The 24,673-nt window shown below is 38.1% G+C and overlaps 1 protein-coding gene across 7 annotated transcripts in view; it reads left to right on the top strand.

Moving 5' to 3' along the window:
- The window catches only part of MRPL1 (mitochondrial ribosomal protein L1), a 102,406-nt gene that overhangs the window by 33,580 nt on the left and 44,153 nt on the right, over positions 1-24,673 (top strand). For 3 of the 7 annotated variants that reach the window (XR_009519520.1, XR_009519519.1, XM_060012303.1), the window contains exons 1-6: positions 557-793; positions 9,327-9,438; positions 16,286-16,544; positions 18,935-19,018; positions 20,382-20,453; positions 23,812-23,923. Coding sequence is in view for 5 of the 7 variants with exons in the window: in XM_060012303.1 (XP_059868286.1) it covers positions 754-793; positions 9,327-9,438; positions 16,286-16,544; positions 18,935-19,018; positions 20,382-20,453; positions 23,812-23,923 (679 nt within the window). In the remaining 2 variants the exon portion in view is untranslated. Of the gene's footprint in view, positions 1-555; positions 794-819; positions 883-9,326; positions 9,439-16,285; positions 16,545-18,934; positions 19,019-20,381; positions 20,454-23,811; positions 23,924-24,673 lie in introns of those variants that run through there. The other 4 variants (XM_060012304.1, XM_060012301.1, XM_060012305.1 and 1 more) reach the window with 4 other exon arrangements.

Below are 24,673 nucleotides of genomic sequence, written 5' to 3'. Positions count from 1 at the left end.
TAATGGAAAGGATACTGATTTTTTTTCTCTCCCCCCCCGCCCCCGCCCCGGTCAGAATAACCTGTGCGTAGGTCTTAGATCTGCCATTTTAAAACTAGAAGTGTTATATAAATTTGTCAAGTTTTATTATTCAGTTGATCCTAATGGCACAGTTTGTCAGCAGCGGGAAAATGTAGAACTGCTTAATGTTCAGATTAACTGAAAACCACGCTGATCTTGCGATGAGTTCAAAAGAGTTTGTTAGTGAGTGGGACACGTCCCTTGGGTGGTAGTGGACAGCCTGGTTAATTTTTAAAAGTCTTTACGAGGCTGGAAACGTGGCGGTGGAAGCTGGTGAGATTATTCAGATTTTCTGTTTTTCATGCTCTCCTGGGTACTCTCACAATTTAAAATGATCGTTCTGAGTACACTTGCAGAATCAAAAAGAAAAAAATAAAAAGGAATAAAATAGTTGGAGCATCGCCAACAGGACCGTACTTTCCAGGAAGGGCACGTTTCCCTGAAGATGGTTGAACTGTCGAACCGGAACCAGGAAACACTGGGCTCTGCACAGCACGCAGGACTAACGGGAACACAGCCACGGGGCACCCGCGCGGCGCGCCCTCCCGCGCCAGCTCGAAGGCTTACTTTGGTCCCACCTCCTTTCCTCTTGCTCCTTCGAATCCCTTCCCCCTCCGCCGTTTCCGGATAGGAACACTTTGTAAATTCTTTCCAAGTTGAAGCGTGGGACCAATTTCGTCAACACAATCCGGAATGGTCAACATGGCGGCGGCTGTAAGATGCCTCGGTAGAGGTAAAGCGAGGGGTCGTCTGGGCTTGCGGGGAAAATAGCTCTGGCGCCGGGTCTTCTGTGGCTGCACAGTGCAAGCCGGACTCTCCTAGGTGCGGGTCTGCACTGGGGGCCCGATAAGCCTCTACTCTTTCTGGACTCTTAAGTTCTCTAGAGGGTCGTTGCTACTTAAAAACGACCTTATCAGAGGTTTCACTCCTTTCTGGAGCTGTCCACCCTAGGACGGGAGTGGGAGGGGGTATACATTGACACCCTTCCAGCCACCCGTAGGGACCGAGGCAGAGACTTGGCTCTGTCTCCGATGCTGGGGATGTGGGCTGCGGGGGGAAAGGAGTTTGATACGTGAAGAGAGATCTGGAATGGAAAAGGTGGTATATTTTAGTGGCTTACAACCATAAACTTAGACTACTTGGTGCTTTCGGAGAACATCGTTGCAGGCAGTTCCAATTCTTAAACTTCCAGATGTTGTCCAGTTTGGATTAACATTTATCATTTGGAGGCTAGTTCTGTGATATTTCTTGCTAGCAACCCTTCTCAGCAGTTAATAAGGTCTAATTTGTTGGCTAGGATGACAACCCTTTTTGGGTACAATACTTAAAATTTTTTTATTTTGTGTTTTTGAAGTACAGTGATACGTATTGTTATTTAACTATGGTGGATTTTTGGGTGGAGGCAGCAGCCAGGAACACCCCCATTTTACAGAGGAAGAAACTGATTCTCTTAAGTATGTCGCCAAGTTCATATAACCAAGTGGCAGAGGAAGACTGAAGCTTAACTCCTAGACCAGTGATTAATTGATTTTTTTTTTTTTTTTAACAGCATCATAGTCTTCTCTTTGAGCTTCGTAACAGGAAAGCTCAGTATAGAGACCAGCATTCCCTATTTGGGATAGTTGTTGCTTAAAAGATAGGGGTGACAAGAGATCACAACAGACCTTGATAACTGCTAAGTGAGCAAACTAAAAAGTATATCTTTACTGAAAAGAGATTAATGGCACTATCTTCATGTATGACAGAAATAACATTATGTTAGACAAACTAAAGGAACCAAAAGGAGAATCAAAGGTTATCATTCTCTCCTTGCCACATTTTCTTCTCATGGCTCTCAGGATGTCTCACTCTCTTAATTTTCTTTTTATCTCACTTGTCACTTCTCACATTACTTTGCTGGTTCCTCCTCTTCTTCCCAATTTCTTACCTTGGAATTTCTCAGAATCAAGGATTCCATCCTTCATCCTCATGTCTGTTGTATCTAAATTCACTCTTTTAGTGATCTCATCCAAGTTTTGTGGCTTTGACTGTTGTCTGTATCTTAATGGTTCTCAAAATTATCTACAATCAGGACCTCTCTCCTGAACTTTAGATTCTTAAACTCATCTCTCTATTCTAGATCTCCACTTGTATATCTAATCAGCAACCTAACACTTGTCTAAAATCAAACTGATGGTCATCGCCTGGAGTCTTCCCCATCTCATTTGACGGTTACTGCATCCTTTCAATTGCTCAGACCAGAACCTCAGAATATCTTTGACTCCCTCTCTTTTTCTCACACATCACATTAAATGGTTGACAAATCCTTTCTGCTTTACCCTCAAAATAAATCCAGAATCTGACTTCTTCTCACTACTTCACTGCAACTACCTTCCAAGCCACTACCATCCCTCACTTAGATTTCTCTGCAGTGTACTCTCAACAAGTAGTCTGGTCCTTTAAGAACTTAAATCATGTTACTCCTATGCTCAAAACTCTGCAAAACCTCCCCATTTTTCTAAATCTAAAGTCCTTAGAATGGCCTACAGCTGTGCTGTCTATTTTGTTATCCACAATTGAACACTTCAAATGTGGCTAATCCAACCTGAGTGTATTAAATACACATTAGATTTTGAGGACTTAGTACCAGAAAAAGTAAAATATCTCAATTTTTTTACATTGATAACACGTTGGAATGATATATTTGGGGGTATTAGCTGTAATAAAATGTTAACTTTTATTATTAATTAATTTCCCTGATTTCTGTTTCACCTTTTTTTAATGTGGCTATTAGAAAATTTAAAGTTATGCATGTGGCTTATATTATACTTCCATTGGACAGCACTGGCCTAGGGTCTTCCATATCATTTTGTGCCTACCTTCTTCCACCTCCATTCACCCAGCTTACCACTCTGAGTTCTTCTCCAGCTGCCCTCCTTCTCACTCACTGTGCTGTAGCACATTGGCTGCTTTGTTCCTGAAACACACCAAGAACATTCCTTTGTTGGGAGGACTTTTTCTCCCAAGTGGAGTGGGCCTGGAACACTTTCTCTAGATATTTGCATGACCGACTTTCTCATTTCTTTCAAGCCTTTGCTCAAATGTCACTTTTTTTTTTTTTTTTCTTTTGCGGTATGCGGGCCTCTCACTGTTGTGGCCTCTCCCCCTGCGGAGCACAGGCTCCGGATGCGCAGGCTCAGCGGCCATGGCTCACGGGCCCAGCTGCTCCGCAGCATGTGGGATCTTCCCAGACCGGGGCACGAACCCGTGTCCCCTGCATCGGCAGGCGGACTCTCAACCACTGCGCCACCAGGGAAGCCCCAAATGTCACCTTTTTAAAAGGGCCTACCTTAACCTTCCTATTTAAAACTGCAACCCACTTTCCCCTTGATTCTCAATTCCTTTTACCCAGTGGGTTTCCTCTTACCAGTACCATTTTATGTTTGTTAGTATTGTCCATCCCTAGTAGGATGTAAGCTCCGTGAGGACAGGGATTTTATTTGTTTTGTTCACTAAATACTTAAAGCAGTGCTAGCACATGTTTCGTTGGCATAATCGTTGTTTAATAAATAAATGAGTGAATGAATACATGGATCTTCAACAAAATGCCACCCCTCTTCCATGTGTTGTAATGAATATTAAAGTAATTTGAATCCAGTTTTTGCTCTCATTAGTTGACATTTCCTTCTTTCATTCAACAGATGTTTATCATGTCTTCATTTGCCAAACACTGTGTTTTGTGTTAGGAACAGAATAGTGAACAAGTTATATACACTCCTTGGCCATGCATGGTACTTATCATCTATTGAAGAGCGGTCATTCATTGTATAATTACTTTTTTAATTACAGTTGTCCTGAGTGCTGTGAAGGAAAAGTACAGGTTGTTATAAGAGTGTATATGAGAGACCTTAATCTATTCTGAGTCTTCAGGGAAGTCTTTTCTGAAGGAGTAGCTTAAGCAGAGTCCCTGAAAGATCATTGGATAGTTACGAATTAGCTATTGGACGGGGGAGTGGGAAGTAGTAGGGGAGAATGTCACAGATGGAGGGAAGATTATATTTGAAAATCTGAAGGTTGTAAAAACCACGGTGTGTTCAAGAAACTGAAAGGATGCCAGTGTATTTGAAGTGTGGCAAGCATGAGAGAGAATGGTGTTAGATGAAGCCCGCTAAATAGGTTAGAAGCAGCTCATGGAGGACCTTTTTAAGAATTTACTTTATTCAGAGAGCAAGGTGAAGCCATCCAAGTGTTGTAAGGGTATGACGAGATTTCGTTTTTAAATCATCCCTCTTATTAGTAGGTGGAAAAGAAATGGAAAGGGCCGAGAGTAGAAGAATAGTTTGGAGTCTGTTGCAGCATTCCATGTAGTAGATGATGGTGGCCTGGACTACAGTGCTTATGGTGGGAAGGCAAAGGCTACATAGATAAGATCTCCTGGGGAAAGTGAGGATTATAGAGTTAGGTTGAGAAACCCTGGGGAACTCTAACCTTTCAGTATCATGTTTAAGAGAATCAGCTAGCAAAGGAGATGGAGTTATTTCCATCTCATTGCCACAGGGTGGGGGTGAGGATAACTTTTGAGAATGAGTGCAGATTCAGTTACGTTCCTAAGTAGTGGAGGAAGTTCTGAGGGCTTCTGTTTTCTCTGAAGTAGCGAGTGAGGTTATTTGCTAAGAGTGTGAGGAGAAGAAATATATTAAAGGAATATAATAAAATACTACAGATAGATAAATTGACTACAGAAGGATTGAAAATACAGATATCATGGCCTAGCAGTGCTATTTAAGTAGTGGTATTTTTGTAGTTTATTTTTTCTTAGTCTATAGCAGTTTGATTTCTGTTGAAAATTTTTATTTCTGGTTGTCATGACTGGGGATTCTAAAAGTAGTGGTTGAGTATTTTATAGCAGGTTGCAATTGATGTATTCAAGAGAATTATTATTTTAAGTATCCTGCCAGGGTTGTGGGGTTCTTGTTTAGTACAATTAGAATTATCTTTTGGAAGTGTTTTCCAAATCTTGAGTGGATAATTGCTCTTCCATCATTTACCATATGTGATTTTTCAAGGTAGCTGGCTTCTTTAAAAATGTGGAAATCTCCTCTTAGACTGTTGCATACCAGCATAGCCACTAAATTTGAGACTCTGGAGGTCAGGAACTGGATCTCATTAGTCTATTTCTCTTCTTTTTCCTAGCCGTTAAAGCCCCGGTTGTGGCTTTTGTGCCGCAGTAATAAACAGGTTTCCTATACTGTCCCAAATGTCGGACCCATATGTTCACAGAATTCACAGTCTTGGTGGTTGTCTTGTATTTCAACTTTGTTTTGGAAGATTAGAATTAGAGATGAAATTGAGTTGTTAGGCATGTGGCTTTGATGACGTTTGAGCTGATGATAAGGAGTAGACCAGGGGAAGATAACGGAGCTGGTGCATCCCTGTCAGATGTAACATTAACTGTAAAGGCCCTGAGTGAGGAATTAACTTGAGGGACTCTAGGGATTCAAGGATCTGAAAGAAGGTTCATAGTGAGCAAGTAAGAGAGTGATATGGAGTGACAGGCAGGGGCCGGCTCACATAGGGCCTGTAAACCACAGTGAGGACTCGGTAGCTCTTCTGCGTGCGCAGTGCCCTGCACTTGGAAGCTTAACTCATGAAATGAATTCATTTGATGTGTAGACAAGTCTTACAGCTTACATGCTATTGGTCTATATAATGAGTGGATTTTAAGATATTAGATTTTAATAGTAATTTTACATGAAAACCTAGTTGTAGAGCGCTAATTTAAAAAGTTGAGTTTAGAGAGTTCCCTGGTTGCCTAGTGGTTAGGATTCTGGGCTTTCACTGCCATGGCCCGGGTTCAGTCCCTGGTCGGGGAACTGACGTCCTGCAAACCACATGGCACAGCCAAAAAAAACCAAAATTGAGTTTAAGCCCAATTAAACAGAAAAGAAAATATAGATGACCAAACATGAAAACATATTCAGCCTAATTCATAAGGAAATTTAAATTAAAACAACTCTGCATACCATCTTTCATCTACTAGGTTGACGAATATCAACGTGTTTGGTAACATACTATGTTGGCATGAGTGTATGGAAACAGGCAACCTTTTCATTGCTGGTTGAAATGTATATGGCACTGTTATTGTAGAGAGCAGTATTTATCAAAATTACAAACGTTCATATCCTTTGACCCAGCAAATTCCCTTCTTGAATTTATCCTATGAATATACTTGTATGTGTGCAAAATGATGTTTGTACAAGGTCATTCACTGCAGCACTGTTTATAATAGCAAAATATTATAAATGAACTAATGGCTGGTCACTGATTATGATACAACCACACAGTGTAGTACTTTTGCAGCTCTGAAGAGATGAAGTCTTTATGAACTGATATGAAATTATTGCTGTAATACATATGTATAAACGTACCTTTGTGAAAGGCATACATGAGATTATATATACACATCTCTTATAAATAATGTGTGTACATCTATATCTAATATATGTGTGAAAATGGGCTCTAATACCTTTACATGAAAAATAAAGGTATAGAACAGTGAGTAGAGTGTGCTACCATTTAATAGAAGAGTAGGGAAATAATATTTCTAGAGAGATGCATAAGAAATTACTAACGTGGGAGGGAAGCTGGGTTTTAGGGGTTGGAGGAAGACTTTACTTTTGTATATTCTTTTGTAACCCTTAAATAAAAACATTTTCCTAGTATTTCTACATACAAAAGATATTTATAACATATAAAGAATAATAACTTAAAATTCTGGATACTTACTAGTAAGCTTAAAAAAATAAAGAACATTATCAATACCTTCAAAGGCCTAAGTGCTTTTGTCTTATTTGATCTGTTTCTTCCCCAGAGGTAAGGCACTTTTCCTGAATTTCTATTTTATCACTCCATTGTTTTTCTGTATAGTTTTTTTTTTTTTTTTTTTGGCGGCATTGGGTCTTCGTTGCTGTGAGCAGGCTTTCTCTAGTTGTGGTGAGCAGGGGCTACTCTTTGTTGCAGTGCGTGGGCTTCTCATTGTGGTGGCTTTCTTGTTGTGGAGCATGGGCTCTAGGTGCATGGGCTTCAGTAGTTGTGGTGCGTGGGCTCAGTAGTTGTGCTTCGGTTCAGTAGTTTTGGTGCATGGGCTTAGTTGCTCCACAGCATGTGGGATCTTCCCAGACCAGGGCTCGAACCCATGTCCCTGTGTTGGAAGGAGAATTCTTAACCACTGTGCCACCAGGGGAGTCCCCTTCTGTATAGTTTTAACACACACACACACACGCACACACACACACACACACACACACACACACACACACATACTCCTAAATACAATATTGATTACTTATGCATGTTTTTGAATTGAAATAATCCCAAATGAATTCTTTTGCCAGTGACATTTTTGCTCAAATTATGTTTGAAAGATCCATCTATATATATGGTATATAGTTTATTCATTTTTACAGTCCTGTAGCTTTCCATTATAGGAATATACCACAAATTATTTATCCATCCTACTGTAGATACACACTTGGGTTCTTTTCTTCAGTTTTGCCATTTCAACGATGTGATGATCATTCTTGTTTCTTAGTACACGTGTGCAGGAGTTCCTCTAGGGTACATGCCCAGTAGAATTGCTGCATCATTGAGGTGTGCATGCCCATCCTCTTTGGGTAATGCCTTATTGTTTTCCAAAATGGTATTCCAATTCATACTCTTAACTGCTATGTGTAAAATTTATCCTTATGTGATATTTTCAGCTATACAGGACTTTTAAAAAAGTTTTGCCAATTTGCTACATGTAAAACAGTGCTACTTAAATTATCTCATCTACAAACTGTTACCTGTCCAAAATAAGATCAAAGCACACTTCATTGAGAAAGTCTTGTGGAAAAAAATTTTGTCAGCTGCACTAAATAATATACTTACTTAGTGATGTGTTTGATTTACATGCTGGGTTAATTTTAATTTGGTAACAGATAGGCTGTAACATGCTCACAGACCACTCTTTAAGTAGCACCGTAAAATGATATGTTACTGTGGTTGAAATTAACATTTACCTGATTACTAATAAGACTGTACTTTTTTTTTTTTTTTTTTTTTTTGCGGTACGCGGGCCTCTCACTGTTGTGGCCTCTCCCGTTGCAGAGTACAGGCTCCAGACACGCAGGCTCAGCGGCCATGGCTCACGGGCCCAGCCGCTCCGCAGCATGTGGGATCTTCCTGGCCCAGGGCACAAACCCATGTCCCCTGCATCGGCAGGCGGACTCTCAACCACTGTGCCACCAGGGAAGCCCAAGACTGTACTTTTTTTATATGTTTATGCATCATTTGTATTTCATTTTCAGTTAGAAGTCTATTCATCTCTTTTGTTTATTTTTCAATTGGGTTGATCTTATATATTCTGGATATTAATCCTTAGTCCAGTATGTATGTTACTATTATAATCTCCCAGTTTTTGGCTTGTCTTTTCACTTTCTTTAAAGTATCTTGGTGTTCTTAACACTAATGTAGTCACTTTTCGGTTACTGCTTTTGGATTTTGTTTGTGAAATTGTTCCCTTCTCAGAGGTCATAAAGATATTTTCCTACATTCTGAAATCCTTTAAGTTTTGCCATTCACATGTAAGTCCTTAGTCCGTCTAGATTTGATTGATTGCATGTGTGTGTGTGTGTGTGTGTGTGTGTGGTGTGAAATAGGGATCTAAATATACTCTTTTCCCTGTTGATAATCACTTGTCTTAGCACCACTTATTGAATTCTTTGCACAGTGATTTGCAATAACATCTCTGTCATATTTCAGTATCCATATGTACATGGGCTTGTTGCTGGGCTGTTTATTGTTTCATTAGTCTATTTTTCTTGTGCCAATACCAAAGTGTCTTAATTACCATAGCTTTATAACAAGTCTTGACCTCTGGTAAGACAGTACCCTCCACTTTCTTATCCTTCAGAAGTACCTTGGGCAACTTGAATGTATTATCTATACAAGAAAAAAAAAGACTAAAATTTAAATTAAAAATTCAGGATACGTATTTGTAATCTATAATAATAGAGCTAACATACTTTGAGCCTGAACTAGACCAAGTTAAAAATAAATTAGGACAGAATTCTTCAATTAGATATGTCTACTTGACTTTAGTTTCAAGAAGTACAGTTTCCATTTTTACACTTTTTAAAGATTGTGGTTAACTCACAAATATTGAATATTTTTGTTTTAGAAAACACTGAGAATGTAAAAACTGTGTATGTAGTGATTAATATTTTACATGTTTGTTTTCTTTCAAGTCTTGATACATCAGCAAAGGCATAGTCTTTCCAAGATGGCTTCTCAGACATCTCTTTATCCTTGTTCTGTGTACGTTCTGGTGCCCAACAGACATTTTGCTGCTGCTGCAAGGTAAGTTTTTTTGTTTTGTTTTTATTTTTTTAGTTATTTCATCTGCTATCATTTAAATCTTTGATTAAAAAACAATATGCTTGGGGGGCTTTCCTGGTGGCACAGTGTTTGAGGATCTGCCTGCCAGTGCAGGGGACACGGGTTCGAGCCCTGGTCCAGGGAGATCCCACATGCTGCGGAGCAGCTGAGCCCGTGTGCCACAACTACTGAGCCTGAGCTCTAGAGCCCACGTGCCACAACTACTGAAGCCTGCGTGCCTAGAGCCCGTGCGCCGAGGCAGGAGCAGTGGGAGGCCCGCGCACCGCAGCGGGGGGTAGCCCCTGCTCTCTGCAGCTGGAGAGGGCCCGCGAGGCGGCAGGGACCCAACACAGCCAAAAATAAAATAAATAAATTAAAAAAAAAAAAAGAAATATGCATGTTTTTAAAAAACTGTGAAAATTTATTAGCAGATAATTTTTTCCATGTCTAACAGTGAGTTATTCAGTAGCTTGATGAGAATCATAGTATTCGCAATTTTAATTGTGGTTTTAATATTTTAACGTATTGACTTTATGATATACTAAAAAAATAGTTTTTTCATGGCTGATTTTCTGTCAGGATCTGAGACAGGGTAGAGGGGCTTGTGCTTGCTTCTCTCTTCTCTCTTGCCACTCTGAATCTCCTCTCTTCTGCGTGTATGTGCATATACTCGTGGTTTGCCAGTGGCATCTCTGACTCTGGTTTTGCTTCTCTCTTGACAATAGGTTCTTTTTCTTGCTTCTTTGTATATCTCAGAATATTTTATTGACTGCTAGATATTTTGTTCGAACAGTTGAGACTAAAGTACATACTATTTATGCCTGGAAATGGGCATGCCTCTTCTGTCACAGTGTTAAGTCAATCTAGTCAAAAGTTGAGCTGGGGTTTGGTTTTGTTACTGCTATGGTTACCACCACCAGCTTCAGATTTCTGTACTGTTACCTTGTGCTTAGGGTGGGGGCTGGGTTGCTGGAAGGTTTTTTTCCTCAGTGTTGCTGTTCCGTGCTCAGTTTTCAACCTTGCCTGTGCAGCTGTGCCTCAGAAGGGGGTCACTCTCCATACTCTTGCTCCTCCCCAAGTAGAAGACTGCTATTGCTTATTACTCAGTGCTTGTCAGGCTGGTGATGGGTGCAGAAGGGATTCTGTGTTTTCCAAGTTCAGCCATTGTCTTAAGTAGGCCCACTGTTGCTGGTCCTTGGGCATGAGGTTTTCTCAGTATTTCTCTCCCTCCCCCCATGGTATGTATCTATTGCAGGTCTTGTGCCGTAGTGCCTGGACCCTTCCATAGCTTTATTGGTAGATGATACTGCACTCAGGACTATTTCCTGCCCCACCCCTGAGGATAAAAGTTTTAGTGTTTTTTCTTCTTTCTAGTGTTTTTTTCTTCTTTTATTTCCGTACATACAGTGGGTGTTTACCTGTGCCCTAGAGGGCTTCAGGGTTACTTGCCTTTCCGGCTGTAGTAGCTGATCTTCTCCATACTGCACCCTTGAAGGAGGCTCCCTAGTCCCCTGGCCTGCTCCCGTCTTTCCCGGGAGCATCTGGTGGAGGTCTGTGGAAAAGGCCCACGCAGTAAGTGTGAACTCCCCTTGTGTCTGGATCTCTCAGGGGGTTTATACGTTAGTGCTAAAAGTTTAGCTGATTTTTTTTCCTTCCTGCTTGCCTTCCTCTTATTCTCTGCTACAGGTGAGACCCTCCTGGCTGTATGCATATGGAGTGGGGTTGTGGGGAGATTTCAGACCTGTTTGGTTGCCCTACGATCTCAGCTCTGTGATGCATTCAAGAAAAGTTGTGATTTTATCTGACTCTGTCATTGTTAATGCTCTTTCCAGCTTTTATTTGTATTGACAGGCTTTATTCTGTCAGTTTTTACATTTTAGGTATAAGCAGAACTTCTGCATTTATTTTATTTTATTTATTTATTTATTTATTTGGTTGCTTGGGGTCTTAGTTGTGGCAGGTGGGCTCATTAGTTGTGGCACTTGAACTTTTAGTTGCAGCATGTGTGTGGGATCTAGTTCCCTGATCAGGGGTTAAACCTGGGCCCCCTGCATTGGGAGCGCGGAGTCCTATTCACTGCGCCACCAGGAAGTCCCTGCATTTAAGTTTAATGAATAAACCAGCATCAAAGGTGGGTGTTTGTGATTTTATTTATGTGATTACACTGAGAAGTAAGAATTCCTAACATTGGCATTCCATTAATAGTTATATGCCCTAGGCATTTTCTCTTTAGTTCTGTTCAGTTCAGTTTAGTTTGACTGAGGTTGTGTACCCTCCTACCTCCACCCCAATTCCTCAAAGTAAAGGCTTCTTCAGCCTTAAAAGGACTTGGATCTCTGGGGTCACAGATCTTCAAGGATCTTGAAGTGAGCTTTATTATAGCACTGATTTTTTTCTTATCTTGTTTTATTTGGGTATGACCATGGAATTATTTTTTCCTTTCATTCTCTTGGACGTAGGAGACAGGTGAAGCAGGGAGAAAGTTATTACCTGAAAACAGTCTCTTATTACTCATTTAATCTGTGTGGTTTAGTTACCCAGGTAACTACAGCTAAATTCTGTTCTCTCTAATTCAGACTGCCAGGTGTTTCTCCCTCACCTTCCCCAAAACCTTTCTAATATGATTATTTTATTCTCTGAGAATAATAGTATTTAAGTTCTCCTGATAGGGCCTTACATAATTGCATGAACAACAGAGTTCTTCTGGATGTGATTCTTATGAATAAAGGCAGACAATTTTTGGAGTGTCATGGAAAACAACAGGTGGTGGGTTTATAAAATTAATTATTATTGACAGATTTTATTCAATTGCAGTTTTTTATTAATTTTGGAAGACAGTATTTTCCTTAAAGTCCTATTTGCTCTGTGTTATAATGATGTACTTTATTTTTCTTTTTACTAAAATAGTGTTCTGTTTGTAACTTAATATTTTCACTGAACCGTCTCAAATATTTTGTGAAACAAGGTCTAAAGTATAAATAAGTAAACTGCTGTATATCCCAACCCAGTCTCATTATGTATCAGACTTATATTGGGTTTTGCAAATATTTATTACTTTAAAAATCATATTTTAGCCTCTGGGGACTTCATATTACTAATTGCAAATTAAATGGACAGGTTCAGTCATGGTTAAAAATATAGTGGTGAAATCAGCATTTACATAAAGTAAATCTGTAGGTTACAGTTACAATATTTATTCCTTTGTTAATCTTAGAGAGTTTATTACTAAAACAGGCTCTCTAGGCTCCTTCTTCTATTGGCCTCACTGCTCTTTTACTAAATATAAAATGTGATTTCTCCAGTTTGGAAGGTTTCAGGATTTTGTGGTGTACTCCCAAATACCATTGGGGCATGTCGCATCATCCACCCAGGCACCTACTTAGACTTGTCAGCAGTCCAGTGGTAGGACACCTGTGTCCCATTAAAAATGAGCACTGTAATTATCTGCTATTTGGTCAAATTGCTTATTAGTTGGGAGGATACTCTTATTAGCTATGGTAATAAGGATTCATCCAGTGCTTTAAGTGACAGTGGAATTATATGTTGGATTGGTTTTTGAGGTTCTTTTTTAAAATATCATTTTACTGTCATCCATTTCTTTTGCATAAATTTTCTAGGACCCCATATTGGTTTTCTGTTGCTGCTGTAACAAATTACCACAAACCTTGTGGCTTAAAACAACTCAAGTTTATTATCTTGCAGTTCCGTAGGTCAGAATTCTGACATGGATCTCACTGGACTAAAATCAAGGAGTCATCAGAGCTTCGTTCCTTTCTGGAGGCTCTAGGGGAGAATCTGTTTCCTTGCATTCCCAGGTCGAGAGGCTACCCATATTCCTTGGCTCATGGCTCCCCTTTCCTCTGTCTTCAAAGCTAGGAATGGCATATTGAGTCCCTTTCATGCTCAGATTTCTCCTGTCTCTTCCCATCTCTATCAGATGCGGATGAGAAAGGGGAAAGTTTCTCTGCTTTCAAGGACTGTGTGATTTGGGCCCACCTGGGTAGTCCAGGATAATCTCCCCATCTCAAGTTCTTTAACCTTAATCCCATCTGCAGAGTCCTTTTTGCCAGGTAGAGACGGACATCTTTGGGAAGCCATTATTGTGTCTACCTTAGAACCCAGACATCTTTCTAAAATATTATTTCACTAATTTAAAACTTTTCTGGTTAAAAGATTAAAGGTGTGACTTGAATGAATGCTGAGAAAATATATCATCTCTAGCTCTGACTTCTTAACTTCAAACTCTTACCTGTAATTTTCTGTTGAACATATTTTCTTAGTTTGGAAGCATCTTGTTAGCATTTGCTATGTAACAAACTCCTTTATAATTAATTATCATTGCCCACACATCTCCGGGTGGGCTGAGCTAAGCTAGGTTTGGATGGGTGTCTCTGATGACCTTGGCTGGGCTTGCTGTGCCTCCATGAGTCCGCTGCAGGTCAGCTGAGAATTGTCCAATCTAAGGGCTCTGTGGGGCAGCTGTGTTTCACACTTCTCGCCTCCTCCCACCTTGGGCTACCCCGGTCCTGTTCTTATGAAAATGGCAGAAATACAAACTTACAAGTGGAAACAGATGAAGCCTCTTATGCCTTAAGCTTAGAGCATAGAAACTGTCACTTTTGCTTTATTCTATTGGTCTGCTAGTCACATGACCAAATCAAGGCACTGAGAAATATACTACACCCTTTTAATTGGGAGGAACTGCAGAGTCACTTAGCAGAGGGACTTGAATAGAGAGAGGGGGTAAGGAATTGGGGCCAGTGATGCAACTAACCCCACACTCAAACTCTGTTTACCCAAACTGAACTCATCTCTGTGACTACCTTCCTCATAAGAAACCTGTTTTGCTTTCTTTATTTCTGGTTTTAGTTAATGATACTACTCTAGTCACCCAAGCCAGAACCCTACGAAGTATTCTAGAGTCTTCTCTTTCCCCTTTCCCTCTCTTCAATATTTACCTTGTAAAATATCTCTGTAATCTGTCCAGCCTATTACCATCACTGCTCTGGTTCAGGCTGTCATACCTCCTTAAGAAGAGAGGGAGCGAGTTGTCTCTTAATTGTCTCCAATCTAGCTTCCGTCAAATCCATCCCTTATATTGCAGCCAGAATACTCTACCTGGAATACAGATCCCACTCCTGTTCAGTGGCTTCTCATTGCTTCTAGAGGAGGCTCTCTGTGATCTAGATCTGCCAGCCTCATGTGCTGCTGTTTCCTGCCTTTTGCTTTACCTTTAGTTCAGGAGTCAGCAAAATATGGCCAGTGGGCCAAAAAATCTGGCCTGCCATCTATTTTTGTACAGTTCATGAGCTGAGAATGTTTTTCACATTTTTAAGTGATTGGGAAAAAAAGGGAAAAAAGGAACAGTATTTTGTGACACATGAAAATTATAAAATTTAAACCAGTGTTCATAAATAAAGTTTTATTGGAACGGAGATACACTCATTCATTTTTGAATTGGCTGTGGCTGCTTTCACATTACAATGGCAGAGTTGAGTCATTGAGACAAGAGACCGTAAAATATTTGCTCTCTGATCCCTTACAGAAAAAGTTTACCAACCCCTGCTCTAGTCAGCTAGAACTTATAATAGCTCCCCTTATGTACCATTCTGTTTATCATGCCTCAGTACTTTTATTACATTGTTTCTTTGCCTGGATAACTCTATAGCTTTATTGCTATATAATTTACATACCAAACAATTCACCCATATAAAGTGTACAATTCAGTGGTCTTTGGTATATTCACAGCATTGTGCAACCATCACCACAGTCAGTTTTAGAACATGTTCATTATCTTCCCGCAAAACCTCATGCCCATTAGCAGTCGCTCCCCATTTCCTTAACCCTCTCCCCTGGCCCTAGACAACCACCAAATCTACTTTCAGTTTCTATAGATGTGCCCATTCTTGATATTTACTATAAATGGAACCATACAACATGTGGTGCTTTTGTGACTGGCTTCTTTCACTTGGCATAATGTGTTTAAGGTTTATACAAATTATAGCATGTATCAGTGCTTCATTTCCTTTCATTGCCTATTAATATTCTGCTGTATGAATATACCACATTTTGTGTATCCATTCATCAGTTGATGGACATCTGGGTTGTTTTACTTTTTGACTCTTTTGAGTAATGCTGCTATGAATATTTGTGTACAAGTGTTTGTGTGGTCATATATTTTCATTTCTCTTGGGTATATATCTGGGCTAATTCTTCCTTATCCTTCAGGAATTGATTTTGGGGTCATCTCTTTCAGAACTCTTCCCTTCCTCCTAGGCAGGGTTAATGTCTTTTCCCTATGGCCCTGATAACATTCTCAAAGTATTTACCACATCATATTGAAATTATCTCTTTGCATGTCTGTCTCCTCTAAGTTTCTGGAGAGCAACATCAATGCCTTATCCAACTTTGTATCAATTGCAAACAGTTCAAAAGTTCACTTAATATTCGTTGCACTAGAAAAACTATAAAATAATCTATGCTTTTGAATTAAAATAAACTTTATCTTTTGTCTTTTTTTGGTCTAATGTACATTGCCTTTTTTTTTTTTTTTTTTTTTTTTTTTTTGCGGTATGTGGGGTTCTCACTGTTGTGGCCTCTCCCATTGCGGAGCACAGGCTCCGGACGCGCAGGCTCAGCGGCCATGGCTCACGGGCCCAGCCGCTCCACGGCATGTGGGATCTTCGCGGACCGGGGTTACGAACCCATGTCCCCTGCATCAGCAGGTGGACTCTCAACCACTGCGCCACCAGGGAAGCCCCACTGCCTTTTTTTTTAAGTCTCTTGGACTACATATTGAGATAACTGATCTTGAATTTTTTTTTTTAAGGCCTGCAAAGAAAACAAAAAAAGGTGCCAAAGAAAAAGCATCGGATGAGAAAAAAGATGAGATAGAAAAAATAAAGTCATATCCCTTTATGGAAGGTGAACCTGAAGATGATGTCTACCTAAAACGCTTATATCCAAGGCAGATATACGAGGTTGAGAAAGCTATTCACTTACTTAAGAAATTTCAAGTTCTGGACTTTACTAATCCAAAGCAAGGTGTCTATCTTGATTTGACACTGGATATGACACTGGGGAAGAAGGTATGTAGACTCAATTAAAATTTATTTGTGAACAGTGGTTGAAAGAATTGCCGTTTCTTCATTTAAACAATTTTTGTCTCCTGTAATAATTTTTAGAAAATCTTGTGCTCTTTCTGAACTTTAGGTTGAAAAATATGTTTGTTTGTCTTAATTTTCCAAATATAAGATAAAATGTTGAATGTACTCTGCAGAGTTGATGAACATATATTTCCTCTTCATCTGAAAGTCACTGGTATAAATTTCAGTAAAAGTAGTGTTAAAATTAATTGAGGTATTGCTGTAACTTTGAAAAATGACTTAGGCTGCCTGGGTATGTTGTTCCTTCTCTGTAAATGAGGACTTTGGATTAGCTTAGTAGCCTTCAGATGTGTTCCTTAGAATCCTAAAGTTGAGAGTAAGTTTGGGTGGAGTTCCAAGCCCCTTACTCTCATCTGAGCCAGAACCTTTCTACTTTGTCTGTTTATATATTGCAGTTCCATGGAAGACTTGTTTATAAAATTCTGAAAGTGGGAAAAACACTAGATTAGATTTGAGGTCCATTACAGCTCTAAATTTTATAAGCTTCTCACTTAAGTCTGAGTTTTTTGGAGATGATATTTTAATTTTTACTCCGAGAATGTCTTTTTTGGGTCCATGTAGAAGGTATATAGTTTTGAATACAATTTAACAACCTCAACGACAACAATTAATTGAGCACGTAGAAGGAGGCAGTACAGCATAGTGCTTAAGAGCATAGGCTCTGGAGTCGGGTTACAGTACAGGCCAGAATCCTGGCATCACCAGTTACCTGCGCTTTAAGCTTCTGGTTTAACCTCTCTAAATCTCAGTTTTTTCGTCTCTTTATAAAGGGGGATAAAATGCTTATTAGTTCATTTGGTTATAGTGAGGATTAAATGAGATGATAGTGAAGGATTTGGTAAGAGTTTAATAATAACGATCAACATTTACTGGAAACTTTCTGTGTACCAGCCACAGTGCTAAATGCTTTGCATGCATTTGCTCATTTAATTCTATAATAATCTCAGAAGAGGAAGCTGAGACACAGAAAGTGAAGTAACTTGCTCAAGGTCACAGAGTAGGGGGTGGAGTTAGGATTTGAACCAAGGTCTGTCTCATTTCTTAGTTCTTATTTATTATAGTTCATACCAGCCCTGTTGTAATTTTATTTTATACCATAGTGTTACTGTTCTTTTATTTTAAATTGTTGTACTGTCCAAGATAATCACTTTCTCAGTCAACCATTAATGTAGTTTATAACGAAGTCTTGTATGACCACAGGTTTCATTTCATAAATGGAAGCCGCTTGTAAACTAGTAACATTGGAAGGGTACAGTTGTTTTCCTGAGACATTTTTTGTTATTGATAGAGTGCTTGTAAAACAAGCCAGCATTCCCCCAGGGGATGCTATTGTGATTGCTTGCCATTGAAAAATTTACTGAAGTCAGTTGTGACATGTTAATGGCAAAGGAATGCCAGTCAGTAAAACTGAGTTGCATGTCTGATACAAAGTGTGCTTAAGAGTTTGTGCCTTCTTGTCTGAAAAGAAATTCTCAGGAGGTTATTTCTATGCAAAGCTTTTCTAAAAATATAATCTTTCAATCAGTTTAATTAGGGAGCAACTCCTTTTCTCTTTCTTCCAGACCTTAAGGCCGCACCAAAACTATGGACCTAGAACTTGTTTCCCTGCGACATCTCCCTAAGAGATCTGAGCCATAGGCCTAGACAGGTCCTTGACCCAATGACTGAACATATTAGTTTTGAGGCCCTGTAGAAACTCCACCTGTATTAGGGCGCCTCACATGCATTCCATTATTTATTTGGGATTTTCCAACTGGCTTCCCAAATATATCTGAAAGTGGTGGGTGGTCCAGGTAATTTCAAAATAGACCCACTCAGAAGAGCCTTTCAGGTTTGGCAATCAATCTTGGATTTAAAGTTAATATCATCTGATTTACCTGATTGTTTAGAGCCAGTGATGGAAATTAGGGGTGACCTACTGAACAGATCAGCTGGATATTGTTCAATATGCGTAGCTATATACATGTCCTGCTTGATGCTATTAAAAAAATTACATGTTCTTTTGAATTTAATTCAGGGCAGCAAACATTTATTGGCATCCATCATGTGGAAAGCATTGTACTAGGTGCTGGGGAAGATATGGATTGTGCAAACTCATCTGTTAATATGTGAGAGACTGTGATGAATGATGTAGAGATAGAAGCCAAGTGCCGTGGAAGTATGGAGCTGGGGAGAGAGATTTAGATTTTTATTAGGATTTCTTACAAAAGAAATATAATCTCTTATGCCTTAAAGTGTAACCAGTGAATATTTCAGATATAGAAAAGCTGAATGAATTTTTCATAATTGATTTTCCATTGTTGTGTATTTAGAAAAAAGTGGAGCCGTTTGCCAGTGTTCTTAGTTTGCCATACCCATTTGTTTCAGAGACCAGTAAAGTTGCTGTATTTACAGGGGTGAGTAACCTTTGTCAACTTTTTATATCGTCTAATTTTTTTTACATATCACATTAGTCAATGATTAGAATAACTGAATGAGGGCTTCCCTGGTGGCACAGTGGTTGAGAGTCCACCTGCCGATGCAGGGGACACGGGTTCGTGCCCCGGTCCAGGAAGATCCCACATGCCGCGGAGCGGCTGGGCCCGTGAGCCATGGCCGCTGAGCCTGCGCGTCCGGAGCCTGTGGGAGAGCCGTAATGGGAGAGGCCACAACAGTGAGAGGCCCACATACCGCAAAAAAAAAAAAAAAAAAAAAGAATAACTGAATGAGTAGAGTTAGAGGAAACCTTAGCATTCCTCTAGACTTATTTTCCCCACATGATGCTCAAAGCAATTAGATGACTTATTTGAGGTTGGTCCTTCTGATTAGCTTGAGAAAGAGCTAAGCCACAATGTTAACTTCATCATTATTCATCTACCATATTATGTTTCTCACAAGAAACTGAAGAGAAGTATAGAATTTATCCTACTAGCTGCTGCTTCCTACTGAAGCTCTTCAAACAAGAATAACATTGACATTAAAGCAGTTGGCCCATTTAGTGCTATGAAGACATAGAAACCACACTTTTAAAATGGTCTAGTCTGGAAAGTCAAGAAAGTCAGGGCGATAACAAGTGTAGTAATACAGCTCTTTGTCATTCTTTTTGTATTATAAACATTTGTTTATAACATATTCATGAATTTGTTTTATAAGGTGTTTTGATTCCTCTCTATCTGTCTCACTTTCGATGAAGAAATTCTTTACTCTTTTCCTAGGAAAGTAGAGAATATAGCTCTTGGAATGCCACAAAACTTGAGTAAATAAGGGAGTGATATGTTTTCACAGTAAAACCAAATGGCATGAATGGAACATATAGAAAAAAAAAAACCCTAAAACTGTGCATTTTTCTTTGAATTTTCAGACAATAGGCTAAATTTTGGTTCTCGTTTCTTAAATTAAAAAAATTTTACTCTTGTATATTGGTTTGATAAAATGTCTCCATTTAAATTAGCAAAACTAAATATATTTTAATCTTTTACTTTTGGAAGATGATGTATTGATAGCATTGGAGACTAAGGACCACTTGGTGGGTTCCTAATATGCCATTTTGATGTGTTTCCTCATATGTTAAGTCAAGAAACACTTTAATCACCTCTAAACTAAACTTGTTCTGGATGTAATATCTCTGATGCATCTAGTTGAAAATTGATGCACATTCAATTAAAAGTAAAAAAAAAAAACCCAGTTTTTATTTTGAACTGTGGTATTATTTCTGACAAATACTTGAAAGCAGACTGAATTTGCTTAAAGATTGATGTTCATACTATTGTGTTTTGGTAGAATGCATCAGAGATAAAAATAGCAGAAGAAAATGGAGCTGCATTTGCAGGAGGAACTAATCTGATTCAGAAGGTACAGTATTGTTTTCATGTTCATTAGTTATAGAAATTGTTCTGTTATCTTTGCCATCTGTTGATTTATTACATGTGGAACATAACCACTCTGTTCATATCTGTTGATCAATGGTTAGTAGAGCTTTACAGAACAGGGGAAAATTTTCCTACTCTTCTGGGTCTCAAAATCAAGCTAAGAAAATACTATCCAGACTTTCTTATATTAACTATGCTTGATTTATATTGTGATTTATTTTTCTTTGCTTCCTATATGTTTGTGAGAGTTCTGTGGGTAGACTGGAAAGGGCAGTATGACTCTTTCTGGTTTTGAATGTGAGATTTGAGAGGAAGTGCAAAAGGTAGCACACATGGATATCTCTATTCACGTTTTGAAGGTCGGATATTTGTTTTGCTTTCTTGGAGTGAAAAGTGTGATTTGCTTTAGTAGATCACAAAGGATAGTATCTGACCTCTATAGTATGGTACTTTTAGTTACTCTTAACTTTTACCTCCCCAACTTCATCAGTTCAAGTAATGTAGGCTTAGCATGGAGGCAAAAAAATGATTATATAGCCTGCCTTGGGAAAATAACAAAGAATTTGTGGAGCCCATTTGAAACAAAGACAACATTTTTTTTTTTTTAAAGAGGTGGGGAGGGGAATTTTCTGGTGGTCCAGTGGTTAGGACTCCTCACTTTCACCGACGAAGGAACTAAGATCCCACGTGGCCAAAAAAAAAAAAAAAAAAAGACGTGGGGAGAAGAGGCACATCTGTTGAATTTTGGGAGTTATTTCTGAAATACAAAAGATTTCCCTAACATTCTCTAAAATCTTCTCTTCTAAATTTAATCCTTTAGACTGTGGAATACTTATTGTTTTGTTTTTAGAACTGGAGGAAGTGATATGAAAATTTATCTTTTGTCCTGTATCCAGATTTTGATTTGGGGGAAGTTTTAACTGGACCATTAACTGGACCAAGCACAACAGTGCTTGTAGTGTGTTTGTTTCTACCCCAGTAGTTCTCTAAATTTGGTGTGGATTCTGGATTTTTAAGGAGAATCTCTAGAATTATTTTGGGGAGCAGAACTAATGGAAAATATGAAGAGATTGTACTTTCATACAGCTTCTAGGTCAAAGTCAGAGGGTGGTACCCAATTCTCTCTCATGTATCATAAATTTTAATTTAGTAAGATTATTAAAATTCTTTTAATATTAAAAAATAAACAATACCACATATTCTTTGGAATTTGAGAGTGTAGCTTGGACCCCAGAGTCAGAGAACGAACTATTCTTATTAAACTTGTGTACTGCCTTCCATCTGTTTTCTTCCGCAAGCATAAGAGTATCTTATAGAACAGTCATAGCAACAGTGGAGTTTGAATAGATATCTCCACTTCTTAAATGTTAAGTAAGAAGTTACTTCTCAAGAAAGAAATGGTATGGGAGCAGAAAGTATTCTGTATCATTAAGTTCATTAAATAAAATATTTTGAAAAAAGTAACCCAAATAAGGAAACCAGGTGCATTTTGAAATTATTTGGTAAGTAAAATTTTACAGGTACAGAATTTCTCTTTAGGTGCCCCACTGATGATCTATTATTAGAGGGAAAAATGCCACCTATATAAGGCATAAAAACCAATATATTCTTGCAGATTACCCCCTGGTATCTTTTAAAACTCATCCATTTTATTTTCAAAAGGTATTCAGGTTGTGAAGTAAATTCAGTACAGTTTTGTAAATAGTATCATGGCTGCAATTTTTTTTTTACACATTCTTGTATTTTTAAATTAAATATCAATACTGTTTTACTTAGTGCTTATAATAGGTAAATGTAGGATGAATTTACTGAACTTTTAGTCATTTCTTAGGTAAGACTTTATTTACTAAATTCATTTTGCTTTAATTACAATACTTGTGAAATATCACAAGTATGCTTGGTTCTGAGGGATTTTTAAATAGTTTCATTTTTACTTGTCTCTAAAGCATGCATGCTTTTCATCCATATAGTTTTATATTATTCAATGATATGACCTTAAGGTTAACTATCGCATAACTTTCAAACATAATTTTAAATTTAATTCAAAGGAACATGTTTTAGAATCAGTATTAGAAGATGTTGGAGTAGAGATGTCACATACAGTTCTTTTACATTTCAAAGTTGCCTGTGCTTTCATGTTTCTAGTGATGAGGGCCCTGGTTCTGGAACCACACTGCCTGTGTTTCAGTTCTGGGTCTGCCTCTTAAAAGTGCACAGATTGACTCGTCCTCCTTAAGCCCTCCGTTTCCTTATCTGGAATGTGTGGTCAATAGTACTTTCTCTGTAGATTTATTGTAAAGACTTGATGAACTAAACCATGTATGATGCTTAGCAGAATGCTTGGCATGTTATAAGTTCTCTTTTAAAGTAAGTTGTTATTGTTTAGGGGAGCACAGTATGTTGTTTAGGGAGTAAAGAATTTGTAAAAAGAAGAAATAGTAACAGGAAGATAAAATTCCAGAATCACACTTAATTTTGCCAGGGTCCAGGTTTTTACAGTTCAGTGTGTAACCCCAAACCAAGGCTTTGAATGACATACTGTGATAAGACTTTATGCAAAAAAATCATTGGTAAAATGTTTGTTGTCCAGGCAGTATTGTTCTAAAAAGTTGCTTCATTTTATAATCAACTGAATTTTTAAATGGAGTATACTGTAGGAGTAAAACAATTATTTTGGGTGCCTGCCTGAATTAATTTAAAATGTCTTTTAAAAATTGAAATTATTTTCTTTGCTCTTAGAATAGAAATAGAGTATGGATAATAAACTATAAGTAAACTTGTCTTTGACCGTTCCACTCCTCTTTCATTTTTTGGAGGCAAAGAGAATTTTGGTTTCAATTCTTTGTGAAAATAATTATAGATTCAGTTCTCCTGATGCTCCAAATTTAAGGAAACAGTGTAGTTGCTAGTGATTTGGCAGCTAGTGGTTATTAATTTTACATGTGATCTATTACAAAATTTTCAACATACTCCTTCAGTTTTGATGGACATATGAATTCAACTTTGTGGGACTGTATGAGCCGTGTACACATCAGTGATATGTTCTAGCTTGTAACACTTTGCCACACATAACGCCATGGAAGAATTAAGCCCATTAAATGTTTGTTTATTTGTTTGTTTTTAACGGATGTGGCTATTTTTAAAAGAAAACATCAGAAAATGTTTTGCTTCTGATGGTTTTTATAATTGATAAATGTTCAAATGATCCTTGTGGTTAAAGAATTGTGCTTAATAGCTGTTTTCTAAATTATAAGGGAAATTATTGCTACGTTAGACTTTATTTTTAGAAGGATAAAGCTTTTTATACAATCTAAGGATATCTTTTCCCCCCTGATTTTTAGATTTTGGATGATGAAATTCAACCAGACTTTTATGTAGCTGTTCCAGAAATAATGCCGGAGCTTAATCCATTAAGGAAGAAACTGAAAAACAGATTTCCTAAGCTTACTCGAAGTAAGGGAGAATTCTTTTACTATTTCAACATGCTATCAACAACTTTCTATATATATGTTTAGTTAGAAAACAAAATTGCTAATATATGTGTGGAATAAATAATATGTTCTGGTGTTTGAGTTTTGTGTTATATAGGAACATATGGATTTAATATTTTTTTTCCTTTGGCATTAATATTGGTGATTTAATGTAATTTGAAGACCTAGTGACTTTATAATACCAGATCTTTAAATTTAGGCCATATTCTAGTTTTAAATTAGTGGAACATATTACCCACTACGTATGTTATCATCATACTATTTTATACCTCTTTATCAATATAACATGTATTCTCATTTATGTTAGCATTCAACATATATGTATGAATGCTTACTGTGTATGGTTCTGCAGTTATTTCCCTTGAGCAACTTTTCCCTTGTGGATATTTCCCCCTTATGAAACCTAGTAAGAGAAGTAAGGTTGCTACATAAATAGCCTTGTTATAAAGTATGAAGTAGTATATGATAAATTCACAAGGTGCTGTAGGTGTTCAGTAGAGGAGGAATTTATACATAGGAGGGGAAATCAGAGAAGGCACCCTGAAGGGGGTGACATTTAAACTGTACCTTGAATAATTTGGTGATCAGATTAAGGGGGATTTTATTTTAAGTGGAAAGAATCTGTTAATCATAGACACTGAAGTAAGTTAGAAATTATAGGCTACATCCCAGAAATATCAATTAGTTCTCTTTGGCTGTAGTGAATGGTACC

The sequence above is a fragment of the Delphinus delphis genome, chromosome 5, assembly GCF_949987515.2.
Source record: "Delphinus delphis chromosome 5, mDelDel1.2, whole genome shotgun sequence".
NCBI lineage: Eukaryota > Metazoa > Chordata > Mammalia > Artiodactyla > Delphinidae > Delphinus > Delphinus delphis.
This window is presented reverse-complemented; position numbering and strand designations above follow the sequence as displayed.